Below are 21542 nucleotides of genomic sequence, written 5' to 3'. Positions count from 1 at the left end.
TGCTCATAAATTAATGCCTGTCTACCCACCCTGTCATATTTCCACTTAGTGTAAAGATTGCTGGGCCAGTGTATTGAATCTAATGGAAATAGACTTTCTTGTCACCTGTCTTTTGTGACAGATAGCCTTAGTGAAGATTACTTGTCACAGTTGGGCTGATAAATGTGTTTGCTGGTATTGTGACTGAGAACAAGCCTGTTAAACAACGGCTGTGGGAATTTGTGGTTTTCTGTAAGACTCAATTACTGAAGTAAAGTCACAATCTTCCCCTCTTTCAGTCTCTGCTGATTGTGTTGCACGTATCTAAAACTGAAAACATATTAACATTTGGAAATTGACAGAAAAGCTTGATGCTGGATACACAACCGTGAGAAAATGAATTTTGACCCTAATTAGGTTAGCCTTTTCCAGTGTATTTGACAGTGACATTTATTATGTTGAATTACCTTTCTTGACTGAATTGGATAAAAATAAAAGCCAGTGTTCTTCAAAAACGGTAATACCAACAAAATAAGGCAACTTTATTTCTTAAAAATTGATTGATTGATTGTCATTATTCAGGTTTGGATTGTGTTGAGTAGGTGTCCCTTTGAGAAGCAGTGTTACTGCTTCTGTAGCTGCATATAAATTTGAGTAACATTAACACACTTAAAATTTTGCTCCTTTGGATGGATCTGAATTGTGATGCCTTGAAAAGTCACCAACATCCACTTAGTTTTTGCAAATGATGTGTATCCATTGTGTCATATATTACTTCTCAAGAAATCTGTGATTTCTTGTTCTGAGTTTGAAAAGTAGCACATACTTTCTTTTGATCCGTTGTCAATATGAATGAAGTTTAGGAAAAAAGGTACAATCAAAAACAATCTACTGATTTCCAGACCTCATATTTCTAAACTGTGATACAAATTTTTGTTATATTTTATTTTCTCAAAATATTTCATCAGCAACAAAAAGAGGTGGGAAATGGATATGTATTTTATAATATAGTAGAATGAAAACAAGAGTTTCTTTAAAGGGAAGAATGATGTTCATGAAATATAATTAAAATACATTGGAGATACATTACATATTGTTTATTACTATTTGGATAATTTTTTTTAAAATGTCATTGCAATCCAGGATGGTGATGAGTCATCTCCAATTTTAACAAGCTTTGAATTAGTAAAAGTTCCTGACCCCCAGATGTCTATGGTAAGTTATTGTACAGATTGTTTGTGAAAGTACTTTTTTCTAAAGTGATTATGACTTAGTTATTTCATGTAGTTTCTTTAAAAAAAAAGTAATAATGTTGTCACCTCAGTTATCTAGAAGTGATTCACAAATTCACATTAGTTTTCTGGAATCTTTCAGATGGAATTTTTATGAGGAATATTGCAACCAAAAAATAAGGTCACGACTGTGGGATTGGGTATCCAATTTATTTGTATTGCTGTATGAGCTGGGGGACGGCATCTTGGAGTAAGGAAATGGTATTTGAAAGATTGTTAAATCATACAGAAGGAGTATTTGTCTATTACAGGAGACTTCTATAACATGGGTCAATGGATGAAAATTTCAGGGAACCCAATTTTGTTGTGAAATAAGGAGGATCATTGTAGCTACTAGAACTATTCAGTTTTGAATATGGTAGCTTGGGTGATGGTGGGATACCTAACTATTAATGGATTTTTGAGATGATAGCTGCCTCTCAAGAGGTGTGAGAAAGTAAGGATTCCTACTTTGTAATGAAGGTTTAATTATTAATAGATGATTTTAGATTACAAAGTTCCAGGCACAAAACCCTTTTAGCAGCACAGTAGATACCATGATAATCACAGCTACAACTCACATTACTCAGACTTTTATTTTATACTTTTTGTTTGCTTATTTTGAGGCAGGTCTCACTTGGTTACACAGTCTGGAGTGCAGTGGCATGATCATGGCTCACCACAGCCTTGACTTTTGGGCTCAGGAGATTCTGCTGCTTCAACCTCCTGAGAAGCTGGAAGAACAGACACATATCACTACTCCCAACTACATTTTTTTTTTTTGTAGAGATAAGATCTTGCTATGTTGCCCAGGCTGCTCTTGAACTTCTAGACTCAAGCAGTCCTCCCTCCCTGGACTTTTAAAGTGCTAGGATTATAGGCATGAGCCACCATACCCAGCCTTATTTTATACATTTCTTTTTTTTTTTTTTGAGTTGGAGTCTCACTCTGTCGCCCAGACTGGAGTGCAGTGGCCGCTCCCGGCCACCGCAGCCTCGACCTGCTGGGCTCCGGCGATCCTTCCGCCTCAGCCTTCCCAGTAGCCGGAATTACAGGCATGCGCTACCACGCCCGGCTGATTTTTTGATTTATTGTAGAGATAAGGTCTCGCTGCTCAGGTGGGTTTCGAACCCACGGGCTCAGGCAATCCACTCACCTCAGCCTCCCAAAGGCACGGGATTTCAGGCTGAGCCACCGAGCCCGGCTATTTTATACATTTCTAATTAGATTAATTACTTTTCTAATCAGTCCAGAGTAGATTAAAATCGGCACCTTGGGCGATGCAAACATAATGACGGAGATAAGTAAGGTCATGAAAGCATGAAGTGTCATGGCTGATGGCCTAAGCTCAGAGGAAGAGATGGGGAATAGAGCATAGAAAAGTTCAAAACAAGGTCACTTGAGCATCCTGCAGGAACAAACATTTTAAATCCTTTAGAGTTCCTATGCATGGTATAGTAAAGTCCAGTTAATATATCTTAGATCATCACTGAATTTTCAATATAAGATCAGTTTATAGTTTACATTCTAGATATTCAAAACACATGGAGGGATGTATTCTATAGCTTACCTTCAACATGACTGAGTGTGAACAAGTTTTGTCTCACTGGAATTGTAGGTATTACTATGTGTAACTCATTCAAAAATGCCAGGTAAGTGCAATGTCTGAATATTTAGTATATTCTTTTCTAAAAATACTCATCAACAATTATACCTGTTTTGATTATTTTTTATGCTATAGATGCTAAAAAGCCAAAAAAATAAAAAGCTAGGGTATTTGTTAACAATGTTTACTTTTCAATGGAAACAAGCAAACAAAACAAAAGATTTTAAAAACACTGTCTTCATTGCTCCTATGCTTAAAAATCAGTTCTACTTGTAGCCCTGGTTATTTACTAAATGGAGAGATATATCAACGAGAAAATTTCGGGTGGTACTGAGTTGATATGCCACTATATCAGACAATAAAAGACTATAATTTTGTAATTATAATAGTGTGGTACTGATACATGTACATATCAAATAGCCAAGCTGAACAGAATTAAAAGCCCAGAAGTACATTTAAGTATATGTGGAAGTGCAGTATCTGTTGAAGGTGGCATTTCATTACTGGCATTTCATTACTGTAGGGGAATTAAATTAATCAATTGAAAAAATTAAATTAAATTAGAATCATTCCTCATGCCATACCTAAGAAAAAAAACTCCAAGGAATCTGAATGCTAAAAAATGAAACCATTACTATGCTTTACTTTCAGTGTAGGGACATTCTAACTATGACTCAAAATTCAGAGACAATAAAAGAAATGACTGATAAACTTGATTCCATTTTTAAAAATTACATCAAGAAGCATCACCAGCAAAATCAAAGATGATTGATAAACTGGAGAAAATTCTTACTATGTGCATTACAGACAAAAGGCTGATTTATTAAAGAACTCTTAAAAATTGAAGGACAAGCCGAGCTAGGTGGCTCAGCCTGTAATCCCGCGCCTTTGGGAGGCTGAGGTGCGTGGTTTGCCTGAGCCCGCGGGTTCGAGACCTGCCTAGGCAGTGAGACCTCATCTCTACAATAAATCAAAAATCAGCCAGGCGTGGTAGCACACGCCTGTAATTCCGGCTACTCGGAAGACTGAGGTGAAAGGATCGCCAGAGCCCAGAGGGTGGAGGCTGCGGTGGCTGGGAGCGCAAAGTGTACATATTTTTAAAAGAAACATAAGAGACTAAGATTGTATAAGAACACAGCAGTAAATATTGTGAAGTGCTGTTAAGTAAGTACCTTTTTACTTTTCTGTATCTGACTGGCTGTAAAAATTTCCTTTTGATGAAATTTACATTCTCAGTATTTTTAAATAATTTATAGGAGAACTTAGTTGAGAGCAAACATCACAAGCTTGCCCGGAGTTTAAGAAGTGGACCTTCTGATCACGATCTCAAACCCAATGCTGCCACAAGAGATCAGTTAAATGTAAGAAAATTTATAAAATATAGTAGAAAATAATTAAATGAATGATAATTTGGTTGTAACTGGTATGTTATCACTTTCTTAAAAATTATTTAGACGCACATTTTCTCCAGGTTGGTGAATCCTACATATTGTCGACAATTTTATATATCTGCAGTTCCCTTTTCATTTGGGGACTTTCAGTAAGTTCATTAGCTTTGGAGACAGCACTACAAATAATATGCACTTTAGTATTCTTAGAAACTGGCCCTAACACACTACTGGAGAGAGGATATTTTGTGTACACATGCATTGTTATATGCATTGACTTGGCATGAGAAGAATTTGTTTTTTCTTTGAGATGGGAGAGGAGGGGCATTGCTATTTTGGTTTTGTTTGTCTCTGGTTAAATTAAAAGAATTGTATAGTTGTATACTTTTTTATGACTTTCTCATCTTTTTCTCCCCCTTGTATTCTAGTAATTTATCTTTCTGACAGATAAGCTCAGCAAATTAAAATCTTACTTGGCTAGATATACATTCTCCTTGCTTCTGCAGTAAATTTTTTATTGAAATATTTAAATAAATGGAAAATTTTAATTGAAATGGGAATATGTAGGAAGTATGTAGTTGAAAAAATCAATTTTTTCTTCTTCGTTGTAGATTATTGTGAGTTATCCACCAACCAAGCAACTTACATATGAAGAACAAGATCTTGTTTGGAAGTTTAGATATTATCTTACTAATCAGGAAAAAGTGAGTGTCTTCAGGATTTTTATATATCAAGTTTACTTACAAGCTTTGTTATTAATGATCAAGATGAGGGAGCTACCATGGAAATATAGTTGTTGTCATCTTGACAAAAAAGTTGCAGAGAAATATATATGATACTCCAGTTAAAAAAAAAAAAGACAAAGTTACATACACAAAGACATGCGTACCTGTTAGAACACATAGACAGTGTCTGAATGGGTTTATGTCAGTTAGACTTGGATTCAGTTTCCAGCACTACGTCTTATACTTACTAGACAGGGTGATACAAGTTACTTAGGCAGCTTGGTTTCCTTATTATTCTCTTGGAGACATTTCTCTTTCCCGGGTATGCTAATGCAGGTAAATTACCTGGCTGAGTACCCGATGCATAATAGGTGCAGAATAAATGTTGATTCTCTTCTATCTCATTCTTCTGATCTCTTTGAACCTGTGTAACTAGGAAAATATTTATACTGTTATAAGAACTAAACAACAGCATTTTGGAGGAGATGTGGCTGGAGGAAGAGTATGAGGAATGCGATTTGTCATGTGGAATTGATTTGACGCAGTAGCATACAACTTCGCATGAAGGAGAAAGGCTAGGTCAGAACTAGATTATTGTTTTCCATAATGAAACCATGTAGTAGTTAAAGTTTCTGGAGGGAGAATTGTGGTGAGGTAATCAGCACTATGCTTGTATCTGGACTTAGTTTTCAGTCTTACTGCTGCCACTAAGAAGCTTTTTGATTGCAGGCAAATTACTTCATCTGTCTAAGCTTTAGTTTCTTCATATTTAATATGAGATATTTACCTGATGGTGAATTTTGCCTTTGCTAGTTTGTAAAATAGTCTATAAAACCTCAGAACAGAGGACCAAAGACTAACTTTTCAGGTATCATAACAGTAACCAGCATTTGTTAAAACAGCTATTGTATGCTAGGGATCCTTTAAACTCTTAGCAATCCCACAACGCATGTATTATTGTCAGTGTACTACAGATGAGGAAACTTGAACTTTAGAGAGATTAAGGAACCTATGCAGAATCACAAAGCTTATAAATGCTGCCTCTTGATGTGCTTGCATTTATGAATGAGAAAGGAGTCAGTGAGGCATAAAAAAGAGAATTGTAGAGAAAACATTTGCAGCATTATGCACATGCCTTAGCAGGAATTCTGAAATGCATTAGGGGCAGAGCAAAGAAGGACTAGGAAAATTAATGTCTATCAGAAAGCTGTTAACATACTTATGTAAGAATGAGTGAATTAATATGTTTTGCAGTTTCATTACTGTTTTAACTTGTTTTCTCAACCAATTGGTTTTCTTTTAGTTTCTTAAGTAAAGATAAAAATTTGCTTATAGCTCATCTTAGCTCTTTAACTTTCCCTCTGTATCATTTATTGATGCCTTGGGAAATTCTTTGTAGATGAATCATTTTTTTTAATCCATAATAAGAATGAGAGAAATTTTAAATTTACTGTAGATTTGAGTGTCATTCTCTTTATCACTGAACAAAAGGAAATATTCAACAGAAACACAGGTTTGTGATTTTATGTTTTATAAAAAGATTGAGTTAGTATTATACTGTGTTAAATGAAGAATAAGCTTATTCACAGAAATTGCAGCTAAATGCAGCATGGTGTAGTCTAAATTACACTGCAAGATACTGAATTAATCCTGTTAGAATGTATAGGTTCAAGAAGCAGAGAATACATTTACAGAGCAGAACCTCCTAGGATAGGAAGTCCGGCCTGAAAAATTGTTTGTTTAAACAAGTAGTCACTTCCCACTGAAATTCAATTACTTCTAGAATGTGCAAAAGAAATCAAATGCTCAAGTGATATAAAGTGTGTGACAAGTCTCATTTAACTAGTTGATTTCAAGTTTTCGAAAGGTGGGTGATGAAACTTCAATTCTCAGGACATATTATAGGATTCTTAGGACCACTAGTGTAGAGTGAACAATATGTTTTAATGTTTAGGAGTGACTTTTGAGTAAACTAAATATATATAGACCTTGAAGTGACCTAAGGAATTATTCACAGCGCCACGCTTGTATCCTTGTAATAATTCCAAATGAGTATTGTAAAAAGCAAATACCCTTATAATTTATTTACACCAAGAAATTCTTTCAGTGTCAGACTCTCAGAAATTGTGATTTAGGTTATTTGGCATTTGGGCCTTGGGGCTGAAAAGATTTCCTAGAGAAAAAGTAGTGCTCAGAAAACAAATTGAAGGAAATTGGTTCTTACAAAGTTATAATGCTTTTCTTTTTAAATTAAATTTAGTCTTTCTGCCTGTTTTTTGTTTGTTTGTTTGTTTTTGAGTTGGAGTCTCAGTCTGTTGCCCAGGCTGGAGTGCAGTGGCACACTCACGGCCACCCCAGCGTCGACCCACTGGGATCCAGTGTTCCTTCCGCCTCAGCCTTCCAAGTAGCCAGAACTACAGGCGTGCTCTACAATGCCCAGCTAAATTTTTAATTTATTGTAGAGATGAGGTCTCGCCAAGTTGCCTGGGCTGATCTGAACCCATGGACTCAGGTAGTCTACTCACCTCGCTCTCAAAGTGCTGGGATTACAAGCTGAGCCACCAAGCCTGGCCTCTACCTGTTTTCTAAATGATCTCCCTTAAGTATTTCAGGTGAAAACCCTCTAGGCTGGACTTAATGTTGCATCTAAAAAGTTCACAATAACTTTGTCCAAAGTTACCTTTTAAATTTGTTGCCATTTATATTTATGAAGTGTTTAGAAACTTGTGGTCCACAGCAGGTAGGTAGGAAGGGACTCAGTTTTGTGGAACCTAAAATGAGAATACTGTAATTTTCCAAAATTAGCTTTTATAATGGATTTTCTTATAAAAATATCAGTTAAAGGTAATTGTCATATTAACTCTATGCTTTTGATATATTTGGGGAAATAAAGCAGTAGGAAGAGTCACATGTAATGAAGATAATAGTGATGCACTGAATGCTCTTATAAGGCTGCTTCTGACACAGTGTCATCAGGATAATAATCGTGTTTGTGTTGCCTGACAAGAAGCTGATTGCAAGCCATAGCAGAAATGAATCATATCCAGCAGTCATTTATTATCTATTCCTGGCTCTGGGCCTTGGGGTATCATGTCCCTATATTCATGTAAATTAAAATTATAAGGATATTTACACATAATCAAAATAAGAATAGAATAGTAATTGATTAAGGGTTATTGTCTTAGTAAACATATAGGTAATTACTATAATAGAAACATGGAGGATGACAAGATCAGGGTACTGTGATATGAGGGAAGTGGCACAGAGCAAAGATCACCCTTGAAGTTTAAGCAGATTTTGATGGCATTTTTTATTTGACAAAGATATTTTTTTCATGGGGAAGAAAAGCATAAGTAAGGCAGGTTGTTAGATTCAAAAGACAGAAAAGTTTGTGTAAATGTTTATGAAATAGAAAACATGGTATCAGATTGCAATTAGCCTTGAATTCTTCACCTGGGAACTGGACTTCACTGGCAACAGGAAACCACTAAAACAGGAAAATGTGTATAAACAAGTGATATTTTAAGGAGGATAAACTAGGGTAGATTGAAGCAGAGCTCAGAATGAAAAATGTTACTTTTCGGAGCTCATGTACTGACTTAGGTCACGGCATTGGAGGGCAAGGGAGTGAGCGACAGCCATAGAAGAGTTGACATGGAGACAGTTTCGGGGGTTAGAACCGAGCTCGACACAAGGATATGTGGCAGGTGAAAGGAGCAGGGTGAGGATGTGTTTTCTTTTTTGAGTATTTGGAATTGAAATTATTAGAAGAATACCAAAATAGACTCTGACAGTTGAGTTGGTAGAAGTTAAATTCAAAATACGTATCTATGATAAATACATATTTTCATTTCTGAAGTGATTGTGATTGTGCTTCTAAGAATAGGTGATAACAGTGAGGTGATTTTAAGATGAGAGATTAAAAAATGTTTATTAATATAATATAGAGCAGCAATAAGAGAAGTAAGGTTAACGTTTGACACTAGATTCAACACCAGAAATAGAATAATAATAACTGATGGTAAAATAATTAACATTTATAGAGTATTTATTATATTCAAGGTGTTGCTTCAGACATTTTACGTTCATTAACTTAACCTTCACCACAACCCTATCAGTTCCTTAAAAGTTAGTGTGCTTCAGGTGACTCAGCTAATGATTTGTGGAGCCAGAAATTAGAATTTGAACCTAGACGCCCTGACTCTAAAGCCTGTATTCTCTAGTTATCTGTGGAAGCTCTACAGGTTGAATTGTATTTGAATCCTGTATCTTTACATGGATCAATAAAGCATCTTTAAAAGCCTTGGGGTTAATTCTCATCATTATTATTGTTGTCTTCAAATTCTTAGACTTTTTGTCTTTCTCATTTTTGTTTCCTTCATTATGTCGCCTTCTTGTTTGCAATTGTAACATTTAACATTACAAAGTTGTGAAATTCTTTGTACAGTGCCTTATGTTCTTTGGCAACAGCATACTCTATAAATCTTACTAATAAATCTATAAATCTGAGAATCTAGGAGTTAGATTTTTTTCAGTCATTGAATTGAGTGCATCGGCATGCTATAAGATTTGCTTATAATAAGTACATACCTGCACACTTCTATTAAGACTGCTGATGTACTGTGAAATGGAAAAGCTTTCACTGTAGTTATTTAAGAAGTATTGCTTTGTTTTCACTTTGAACCTAGAAATACATTTTAGAAGTGCAAAATAAATTCATGGAATAAGTTAGTAGGGCAATCTGTGTTCTGTACAGAGAGAGGAGCATTATACTAAATGGTGTGCAGGAGGTGCAGAGGAAATGGACAGCCATCCTTGGGCAATGCAGACTCCAGTTGTAGAGATAAAAGTGCCCACAAAAATATTTGGCAGCTAGAACATTATTTAAATGGGAGTACTATAATTGAACCAACTTCTAGAACTGAAAACTTCCTGGAAAATTCGAGTCTTTAACAAGCTGCCCTTAAAGAAGGTGGTATCACTGTTTTGCTGAAGAGCATATGGGAGGTTTGTAGATGGGAGTTAGTCATGAATAAAGTAGGCCGAAGCACAGAAGGACAATGAGAGTTTCATGAGATAGCTTTGTGTTATGATAAGAGCTGACAATAGAATTTCTGAGAAAGAAACCAAGGTCTGTTTATTATTTACTTACAAACTAGAATGACCTTGTCATCTGACTGAATCCACATTATAATGGAATAGCAATCACTTTCAAATACTGGAAAGGCTGTCCATGTGGTGTAGGGCTAAATTTGTTCTCATTCTTTCTGGGGAGTGAAATTGACCAATGGGAAGAAATTACATGAGGATGTTTTTGCCTTTTAGTTTAGTATAGTTAGAAAGCAAAACAAAAATGGTTTTAACTGTCTGTGAATATAATGGCTACTTTGAACATTCGTTCCTGAATTAATCAAGTAAGTACTGGGTCTCTTTTTAGCAGTGATGTTGTAAAATAAATTTTACTGACAATGGAAGATGTGTGCTAAGATCACTTCCAATGTGAGCTTTTAAGAGTGTGTATGAAATGATCGGAAGAGAAACTGATATTGAGGCTCTTAGCTAGAAAGCTGTGTCAAACTCCAAATGTATGATATACTGAGACTCAGGCTGAGAGGAAATATAAGAAGTATTGCTAGGAAATGATTGACAGGACTGGGGATAGATTTAGGGGGTCACTGTTGGTGGAGTAATGGCTCCAAGGGGTATGGGTTTAGCTAATTAGGGAAAGGCAGTGCATTAATGGTAAGGAGGCATCATCTGGTGGGCAAAACATGGGACTGAGAACCAGTGCACCTGGTGGATTCTCAGTTCAGCTTATGTATCATTTTGAGGTGATGGGCAAGCCATTAAAGTTTGCTGGGGTCATACACAATTCAAGCATTGGACTAGACAAACTCCATAGTACATTTTTTTTAATTTAGTAAAATCAGGAATAAGGAGATAGGCCTGAAGTTTCCTTTTGTATTATACTAACTAGAAGTTGTGTTTTGTTGTCCAAGTGTACCCCCCTTTTTTTTTTGAGAACAAAACTAGTTTACTAGTAAAAAGATTATAGTTGGGCAGAGCAGGATTTAAAATTTTAAAGTTATATTTTTTCAAGATAAATTCATAGAGGAAGAGAAGGAACAAAAAAACATCTTGAGTTAGCCAGGAAAGTGCTGTCAGCAAGGAGACCCAGAAATAGGGACTGCTCTATATGGAAAATAAGTGTGTACCTTTCTTAAAGCGGCATTTATTATTTATGCCACAAGTGACATGATCCAAAGTAATCTACTTAACTGATAGTTTCGTGAAAACTTCATCATCCTGTGAGGTTCTGGAAGGATGCCACTGATAGCTAGCTGAAGCATAGACCATTTGCCTCTACTTTGGTTCCCATTTTTATGCTTGTGCTTTGTGTTTTTGTTTGCCTGTCTTTTAGTTACTTCTTAGCGAAACATCCATATTCCAATTTGGTGGAGTCCTCATCTAGGAAAGCCAGTGATCATACCCTGGGGAGATGATTGAGGGTGAGACTAGTCGTGGAAATTTCTACCCTTGTATGGTTTCTGATCCTTTCTTTCATTCAGTGATTGCAGTATTTCGTGTCATCCCTTCATGTTGTAAAATATAGGTTGCCTCCAAGTCTTCTTAGCATTCATGAGAACGTGCCTCAACTATTTCCATGTCCTGAGGTCTGTAGTCTTTTAAAATAACAAAAACAAAATGAAGAGAAGTCAAACCAAATTTAAAATTCATTGTGCTCTGCAATTGGTTTGACCTGTAAAATGTAAAGTTGCAGGGAACATATTTTTTGTTTTTGTTTTCCTGTCCTGTGGTGCTTCTCTAGGGTCAAACGGTAACTTCATTTCATGCTTACATAGGAATCTATCTTTGACCCCGTGACTCTGCCATCAGGACCAAGTGGAATGCTGCCTAGTCACCCTTGATCTCCTCTAACCCAGGCAATAGGCTGTTTCTAACTTTGAGATATTTTCTGCTTTTAGGCTTTGACAAAATTCTTGAAATGCGTTAATTGGGATCTACCTCAGGAGGCCAAACAGGCCTTGGAACTTCTGGGAAAATGGAAGCCAATGGATGTTGAGGATTCCTTGGAGCTGCTGTCATCTCATTATACCAATCCAACAGTGAGACGTTATGCTGTTGCCCGGTTGCGACAGGCCGATGATGAGGTACATTATTATTCATTACTCCTGTTTAAATGGATACATTTTAAACTAGAGTGTAATTATAGACTATGTAAGTGTGTGTGTAAGAGAGAGAGAGAGATTTTTAGAGGGAAAGGATATACTAGGTGTGCTTTCAGAAGGAAAATTAAAATATTCCTCCAAGGACTCCTACATGAAATGAAAATTTACTTCCTGATCTGTTACGTGATAGGACAATCTCTCCCAGGACATTTACCTGGCAGTAGAGCTTGTATTGCTCTGTCTGGAAAAAGGAATTCTAATGAAAAATGGTTTAATGCAGCACCAGCTAGGGAATAATTCAGATCCCCTCTATCAGTCAGTATACAACAAGCCACATTTAATTGTAGCCTTGAAAAGCCCTTGGGGCCTTTAAAACATAGAGATGCATGGTCATCTTACTCTCCTTCAAACTCCTCCTTTAAACTTTCAGCTGCTGACAGTTAGGTATATATGTAGATTTTCTGAAGGTGGTTTTGCATCCTCTGGAAAGTAAAGATTGCAAACTTTATGCTGGCTATTTGTATTCAGCCATACTTCACTTAGTGACAGGGGTATGTTCTGAGAAATATGTCCTTAAGTGCTTTTGTTGCTGTGCAAACATCATAGAGTGTACTTACACAAACCTAGATGGTATAGCCTATTCCATACCTAGGCTGTATACTCTTAGGCTACATGACTGTACAGCATGTTACTGTACTGAAAACCATAGGAAATTGTAACATAATCATCAAAATTTGTGTTTCTAAATATAGAGAAAATACAGTAAAAAATGGTATTATAATGTTATGAGCCTCTGTCATATATGCAATTCATACTTGACTGAAATGTCTTTGTGTGGCTCATGACTGTAAATATCAGACTGTCAGAGAAGGAGAAACATTCTGTTGACAACAAAGTATTGCTGGATTTTGAGTTATACTAATTCTTTATGAGATAGTCTAATCTGGAAATTTTTTTCTTCTTAATTTTTATAGGATGAATGTGTTCTCAAATATAACCTAATAATTTATGCTAGGCAGCAGGACTTATGGGATGTGGAATAACTTCTCAAGCTTTTTAAAAAATATGTATACATAGTAATGCCAATCTATAGAAAAACCATTATCAAAGACTTTTTTGTGTGGGGGGGAGGGACAGTGAGATCATCTTGATGAGTTAGTTGCATCTGAATTTCAAGAAGCAAATGAAGCATTTATTAAAGTAGTTAATGTATGCATGTATTTAATTATAGTAAAATTTAAACAATAAGTGGTGTAATGAGCCCTCATCTATAATTCACCTGGCTTCAGCAGTTTGACAACTCATGGTGAATCTTATTCCATCTAAAATACCACTCATTCTCTCTATCCTAGTTCCCAACCTCCACTAGATTATTTTGAAACACACTTCTGACTTCTTTGGCTGTTAATAATTAAGTCAGTCTTCAATTCTTCTCCCCTTTTGCCTGATGCTAGTGGTGGGGCTTAAAGGTCCAACCCTTTTAATTTTTTGTTTAATAGATATTTTGTTTTAAAGATGTAAGGTATAGCCGGGCGTGGTGGCTCACGCCTATAATCCTAGTACTTGGGAGGTTGAGGTAAGAGGATTGCCTGAGCCCATGGGTTCTAGACCAGCCTTGGCAACTTGGCAAGACATCATCTCTACAATAAATTTTTAAAAAATGAGCTGGGCATGGTGGCGTGTGCCTGTAATTTCAGCTACTTGGAAGACTGGGGTGGAAGGATCGCTTGTTATTGTGTCACCCCTCCTCGCATTCATCCCCCCCACCCCCAGCAGTGTCCTGCTATGCCAATCCCTTTCTTATAATATTATGGTAAATGTTCAGGGTCCACTTATGAGTGAGAACATGTGGTACTCTGTTCTTTGTTTCTGTCATAGATCACTGAGTATTGTTGACTTTAAATCCATCCAAGTTGCTGTGAAGGCCATATGTTCATCCTTCTTTATGACAGTATAATATTCCATTCTGTATATGTACCACATTTTTTATTTATCCAGTCCAGTTTTGATGGGCAGCACGGTTGGTTCCATGTTTTTGCTGTTGTGAATAGTGCTGTAAAAAACATGCGTGTGTAGTATGTAATGCTTTGAGTTCCTCTGGGTATATTCCCATTAGGGGGATTGCTGGGTCATATGAAAGGTCATTTTCTAGTTCTTTTAGAAACTCTCTAATCACATGCTAGTTCCTCTGGCAACCAGCTTCTATCTTTGGGGCTTTTCTGAAGTTATCTCATTATCATAAACTCAGGTATAGTTGAAAAGGACTTGTTATGAATAACAAAAAATGTTCTATCCCTTGTAAGTCTTATCACTTAGGAAATTAAAAGAGTTTTAGATCTTTTCTCTAGCATTTATACTATTGTTGCTATTATGAACTGCTCTACCCAATTTATCTCTAATTTATGTTAGTTCAAAGAAAAACTGTTTTTCTTGTAATACTTGTTTTGTCTAGTCACTTTATGGCTTTTTCCTATTCTGATAGATGTAAGGTGGGTTCTTACATTTTCTAGGTATAGCATTATGTTACCTGAAAAACACTGGCATATATTTCTTTTGTTTTTTGTTATTTTTTGGAAAACAGGATTTATTGAGAAGACAGAAAGGCAATATATTTCAAACTATCTTGTTTTTTATTGCATTAGCTAAAAGCTACAAATTATAATGGTGAATAATAGCAGCGACAATTTCATCTTTGCTAACTATGGGAATGCTTTTAGTATTTCGTTCTTTAATGTGTACTTCTTTCTGATTTTAGTCACATGCTCTCATTTGTATTTAGAAAGTACCTGCCCCCTCCCTCTATCCTTTCTTCCCTATCTCCCTTTCCCTTTCCCTCCATCTCTCCCTCCTTCTCTCCTGTGTTTAAATCAAGAATGGTGTCTATATAATGTGAATCACACTTTTGGCACTTGTTTATAGCATATAATCTCTCACCTTTAATTTGTTAATCTATAGTAAGTATGTGGTAGATTTCCTAATGTTATATCATCCATAAAATAAATCTTAATTTTTAATATCTATCTGAATTTGATTTGCTAATATTTTATTTGGGAATTTTTTTTTTAACTGTTCTTTCTTTGGCATCATTTTGGCATTTTTAAAAGTCATATTGCTTATAGTTGTGTAGTTCAAAAGAAGAGAAATTCCATATTAGAATTTAATGAAGAAGTGGCATGTGAGATAGTCATTGAAGGAAGTGTAGAATTCTTGCAGTTGAAGTTTATGTTCTAAGTGAAGAGAGCAATATGGGGAAAAGCAAGGAAATTGAAAAGTACAAGAAGAATAGAAAGCATGTCACTTTGGCAGGAGTGTGGGATGTATGTAGCTGATAGGGAGGCAAAATCAGAACCCATGTCTCTAACTGAAAATGCCTGTATGAAGAGTTACTCTTTTTTTTTGAGTTAGAGTCTCACTCCGTCACCCAGACTGGAGTGCAGTGGCCGCTCCCGGCCACTGCAGCCTCGACCTGCTGGGCTCCGGCAATCCTTCCACCTCAGCCTTCCAAGTACCCGGAATTACAGGCATGCTACCACGCCCGGCTGATTTTTTGATTTATTGTAGAGATGAGGTCTCGCTGCCCAGGCGGGTCTCGAACCCGCGGGCTCAGGCAATCCACTCACCTCAGCCTTCCAAAGGTGCGGGATTACAGGCTGAGCCACTGAGCCCGGCTTGAAGAGTTACTCTTAATGCAGTAAGATAGGGGAAGGCAGTGAGTGACTTTGACATTGGACTTTGCATTTGCACTCTGAAGCATTAGAATTAACTCGTTCCTTAGAAAAATGGTGATCACTATCTAGATAACATTTCATAGCTCTTGGGAAATTTTTACTGAAATTGCCTGTGATGGAAACCTGATTTTTTTTTCTTTTTCTTTGTTTGTTTCCTTCTTTCTTTCTTTCTTTTTGCTTTGTTTTTACTTGAATGCTTATGTCCTTCATGCTTGGAGGAATTTTATATTTTTCAAGATGTGATTATATAATGAGAAAACAGACTTTGTACTTACTATTGAAGTTAATTCATTTTCATACAAATGAAGGAAAGAAAGGTTTGAATATAGAATACCAAATGACCAACAAATCAAATGATGATAAGTGAAAAATTTGAAAGGATAAAAGTTTTCTTCTGAATTTTCCCTTCCTTGATAATTTAATAACAGTGCAGTCTTTTTTATTTTATGTGGTTAAGTCTTTTATGTAATTGGGAAAACACACAGATAATAGATTTAGCAGCATTGGGAATGAAGGCTAACAGTGAAACTGAATTACTTATATTTCCAAAGAAGGGTACTAAACATATTGCTTAATTTTCTGTTGTATTATATACTTTTTTCTTAGAAAAAAAACACGTAATTATATATATAGTTATGTTGGATAACATAAATCTCAAATATGATAATAGAAAATCAGGTATTCCAACCAAAAACTGGGTTAACAATATTATAGAGATGCTTTGATAAAGAACCACTTGATTTTTCTGACAACTGACACATATGAATAAGAATAAGCCAATCTTTTATTTAACTTATATTTATGGTGAAATCATGTGTGTTATTCTTTGTCAATGTTTGCTTAATGATAAGTATTTTTTGCTAAGTTGCCACAGCTTCAGTCCAGATTTCTACAGTAAAGCAGTCACATGAATTTTTTTGTTTTCCAGTGTATATAAAAGTTATGTTTACATTATACTGTAGTCTAGTGAGTATATAATAGCATTATACCTAAAAGAACAATGTACGTATTTTATTTTAAAACATTGTATTGCTAAAAAATGCTAATGATTATCTTTGAAGAGTCATTACATTTTTGCTGTTGGAGGGACTTGCTTTGATGTTTGTGGCTGCTGACTGATAAGGATGGTGGTTGCTGGACTTAGGGTGACTGTGGTAATTTCTTAAAATTTAAGACAACAATAAAGTTTGCCACATCCATTGACTCTTCCTTTCACAGTTTCTCTGTAACACGAGATACTGTTTGAGAGCATTTTACCCACTGTGGAACTTTTTTCAAAATTGGAGTAAGTCCTCTTAACCTGTGCTTTGCTTTGTCAAGTAAGTTTATGAAATACTCTAAATCTTTTGTCTTTTCAACAATGTTCTCAGCATCTCCATTGGGAGTAGATTTCTTCTCAAGAAACCAGTTTTTGCTCATCCACAAGAAGCAACTCCTCACCCATTGAAGTTTTATCATGAGATTGCAGCAATTCAGTCATATCTTCAGGATCGAAGTCTAATTCTAGTTCTCTTGCTATTTCTACCACATCTGCAGTGATTTCCTTTAACCTCTCAAACTCATCCATGAGGGTTGGAACCAGCTTCTTCCAAACTTCTGTCAATGTTGATATTTTGACCTTCTCTCACGGATCCCAAATGTCCTAATGGCACGTAGAAAGGAGAATTCTTTCCAGAAGGTTTTTTAGCTTACTTTACACAGATCCATTGGAGGAATCACTATCTGTGGCAGCCTTACAAAATGTATTTCTTAAATAATAAGACTTGAAAGTAAAAATTACTTCTTGATCCATGGGCTGTAGAATGAATGTTGTGTTAGCAGGCATGAAAACAACATTAATTTCCCTGTACATCTTCATCAGAACTCTTGGGTGACCAGTTACATTGTCAATGAGCAATAATATTTTGGAAAGAATCTTTTTTTTTTTTTCTGAGCAGTAAGTCTCAACAGTGTGCTGTAAACAGATGTGTCATCCAGGCCTTGTTTCATTTGTAGAGCACAGGTAGTGAAGATTTAGCATGATTCTTAAGAACCCTAGGATTTTCAGGAATGGTCAGTGAACATTGACTTCAACTTAAAATCACAAGCTGTATTAGCCCCTAACAAGAGAGCTACCCTATCCATTGAAGCATTGAAGTTAAACATTAACTTCTCTCTAGCTGTGAAAGTGCTCGATGGTATCTTTCAATAGAGTCTGTTTCATCTGCATTGGAAATTTGTTGTTTAGTGTGGTCACCTTCATCAGTGGTCATAGCTAGATCTTCTGGATAACTTACTGTGGTTTCTCCATTAGCACTTGCTGCTTCACCTAACATTTTTATGTTATGGAGACAGTTTCTTTCCATAAATATCAAAAACCAACCTCTGTTAGCTTCAGACTTTTCTTTTTTCCCCCTTTCTTAGCCTTTGTAGAGTTGAAGAGAGTTAGAGCCTTGCTCTAGATCAGGCTTTGGCTTAAGGGAATATTGGGGCTTCTATCCAGACCACTAAAATTTTCTTCACATCAGCAATAAAGGTATTTCACTTTCTCATTATCCCTGGTTCACTGGAGTAGCACTGTTAATTTCCTTTCAAAATTTTTTCTTTGCTTTCACATCATTACTATTTGGCTCAAAAGACTTAGATTTTAACTTGTCTGGGCTTTCCATGTGCCTCACTAAACTTGATCATTTATATCTTTTGATTTAAAGTGAAAGACACAAGACTCTTCCTTTCTTTTCTTTTCTTTTTTTTTTTTGAGTTGGAGTCTCACTCTGTTGTCCAGGCTGGAGTGCAGTGGCATGTTCACGGCCACCGCAGCCTCGCCCTGCTGGGCTCAGGTGATCCTTCCACCTCAGCCTTCCAAGTAACTGGAACTACAGGCATGCGTTACCACACCTGGTCAATTTTTTGATTTATTGTAGAAATGATGTCTCACCAAGTTGCCCAGGCTGATCTCGAACCCATGGGCTCAGGCAGTCCTCTCACCTCGGCCTCCTAAGGTGCTGGGATTACAGGCTGAGCCACCAAGCCTGGCTGAGACTCTTCCTTTCACTTGTGTACTTATAAGGCATTGTGGGGTTGTTAATTGGCCTAATTTCAATATTGTTGTGTTTTAGGAATACAAAGGCTGAGGAAAGGGAGAGATCGGAATGACTGGTTGGTAGAGCAGTCATGCACACACTTTTATCCATTCTCCATCCTATTTGGGTGCTCTCTTAAACTATTAAAATAGTAATATCAGTGATCACTGATCACGGATCACCATAACAGATATAATAATGAAAAGGTTTGAAATATTGCAAGAATTACCAATATGTGATGGACATGACATGAGTGCATGTTATTCTAAAACTTGTACCATTAGACTTGCTTGCTACAGGTTGCCACAAACCTTCATTTTGTTTGGAAAAAAAAACAGCGATGTCTGCAAAGTGCAATAAGACAAGGTATGCTTGCTGTATTAAGTAAGGGTATATAGGTGCTGGCAGGTGGTCTTTATCTTTATGGAGTTTATAAAATAATAGAAAAGACCTAGAGTAAATATGTAATTTGAAGTGTTACAGAGGTTACAGACAGGAAAGGAGTAGGCCATGAAATATTGACAGGATACTGAACCTGATTTGTGAGCTTTAAGAGGCCACTGAAGTTGAATTGGTAGTCTCAAAGTCTCAAAAGTATCAAATTGAGAGTTTCCAGTGGCTGAAAGGTGTGTGGCAACTGGAATCAGAAGATAATAGATATGTTTTAAATTTTTTTGAGTTTTGCAAGTTTCTTTAGTTTTTATTAATAGTTACTTTCCAAAGTAAATTTCTTAAGAGTATAGACTTGGAAAGAGCTAAGAACAACTTGTATAAAGTATTACAGGAAACATTTCCACCCTAAAAAATTAAACTTAAAGAGAGTATTCGTACATTAAGGGAAAACTCAGAAAGTAAAAGCTATTTTGTGGGCGACTGTTTAGTTCTAATTCTCTCGCTGGTTGTTAAAGTATAATATAGGGAATTTAGGCTCAGCAGTTTGTTTTCTTTAGTTGCTTTGGTGGTTGACAGGAAAGGTAAGCATTTCTCTAATGTGTTAAAATATCTGTTTTGCAGGATCTTCTATTTAAGAAACAACCTAAATTTTCTAAAACCTGAGCTTTCAGACAAAAAGAGACTACAAGATTTTTGAAGGTTCTAATTAGAGAAAGTCATGAAACAAATTCTTTGAAAACTTAAAAATTTCGAGTTTCTTATGTAGTATTAAACATAGAATGTGGCTGGGTGCGGTGTCTCAACCTGTAATCCCAGCTCTTTAGGAGGCCAAGGCGAGAGTATTACCTGAGCCCAGGGGTTTGAGACCAACCTGGGCAACTTGTCTCTACAATAAATCACAAAAACTAGCCGGGTGTGGAGGCGTGCGTCTGTAGTTCCAGCTACTTGGAAGGCTGAGGCGGAAGGATCACCTAAGCCCAGCACGTCGATGCTGCGGTGGCCGTGAGCGTGCCACTGCACTCTAGCTTGGGTGACAAGAGTGAGATTCCAACTCAAAAACAAAACAAAACAAAACAAAACAACATAGAATGCAGTTATCTGATTATTGCTGTAAAAAAGGATCTTTTTTTTTTTCTCAATTAGAGTCTGTCACTCAGGTTGGAGTTCGGTGATATAATCACTGCTCACCGCAGCCTTTATTTCCTGGGCTCAGATGATTTTCCCTCTTCAGCCTCCCAAGTAGCTGGGACTACAGGTGCATGCCACCATGCACAGCTAGTTTTTTTTTTTTTTAATTGAGACAGAGTCTCGCTATGTTGCCCAGGTTGGTCTGAAACTCCTGGGCTCAAGCAGTCCTCCTGTCTCAGCCTCCCGGCGTGCCTGGATTACAGGTGGGAGCCACCAGACTTGCCTTTTAAAAATTTTTTAGTTTCAGACAAACCATTTTGATTCTCCACTGCATTCACTTTCTAATATTAGCTTACTTTTTGTTTGTTTGTTTGTTTTCCAGGATTTGTTGATGTACCTGTTGCAGCTGGTCCAGGCTCTCAAATATGAAAACTTTGATGATATAAAGAATGGGTTGGAACCTACGAAAAAGGATAGTCAGAGTACAGTGTCAGAGAGTGTGTTAAATTCTGGAATAAACTCTGCTGAAATAGATAGGTATGGCAGTCCACGGAGGATATATTTTCACATTTAATAGTTTTCTACCCTTTCAAATTGTTTTCTGTTTTCCTCAGATGTACCAAACCTTAGTATTACTAGTTTTGAAGTTTTACCAATGAATATCACATGTGCAGTCAACAAATGACTATAGTAGAAAGCTGTGTTTTGCAGGCTATTAACTCAGAATTCCTGAGTAAAAATCTTGACTTTGCCACTTACTGGGTATACAAACTTGTGTAAGTTACATATTTTCTATGTGTTCCCCATTTCTCATTGTAAAAATGGGGACAGCAATAGTAACTGATCTTTGAGGGTTGTGTGATCACTAAATGAGTTAATACTCATAGGAAATTATGTCATACATGGTACTACTGCTACTTATTTATGTTGAAATAAAATGAAGTACAGTTAATGAAAAGCTATAATTATATTAGCTGCATTCACCTCTTTAATAGTTACGCTAAAAAAAAATCCTCTTATTTAACTTAAAATTCACCTATTAACAATAACAACAATTAGGAAGTCCCAACTC

General features: G+C 36.3%; 1 protein-coding gene across 3 annotated transcripts in view; it reads left to right on the top strand.

Moving 5' to 3' along the window:
• PIK3C3 (phosphatidylinositol 3-kinase catalytic subunit type 3) overlaps positions 1-21542 on the top strand; it is a 133792-nt gene that overhangs the window by 37117 nt on the left and 75133 nt on the right. For all 3 annotated transcript variants that reach the window (XM_021706512.1, XM_008073151.1, XM_008073152.1), the window contains 5 exons: positions 1123-1194; positions 4113-4217; positions 4856-4948; positions 11956-12141; positions 20853-21007. In XM_021706512.1, coding sequence (XP_021562187.1) covers positions 1123-1194; positions 4113-4217; positions 4856-4948; positions 11956-12141; positions 20853-21007 — 611 coding nt within the window. The remainder of the gene's footprint in view (positions 1-1122; positions 1195-4112; positions 4218-4855; positions 4949-11955; positions 12142-20852; positions 21008-21542) is intronic.

The sequence above is a fragment of the Carlito syrichta genome, unplaced genomic scaffold, assembly GCF_000164805.1.
Source record: "Carlito syrichta isolate Samal-C Ts95f unplaced genomic scaffold, Tarsius_syrichta-2.0.1 Scaffold315702, whole genome shotgun sequence".
Classification (NCBI taxonomy): Eukaryota; Metazoa; Chordata; class Mammalia; order Primates; family Tarsiidae; genus Carlito; species Carlito syrichta.
The sequence above is the reverse complement of the archived record's forward strand: the minus strand, read 5'-3'. Positions and strand labels throughout refer to the sequence as shown.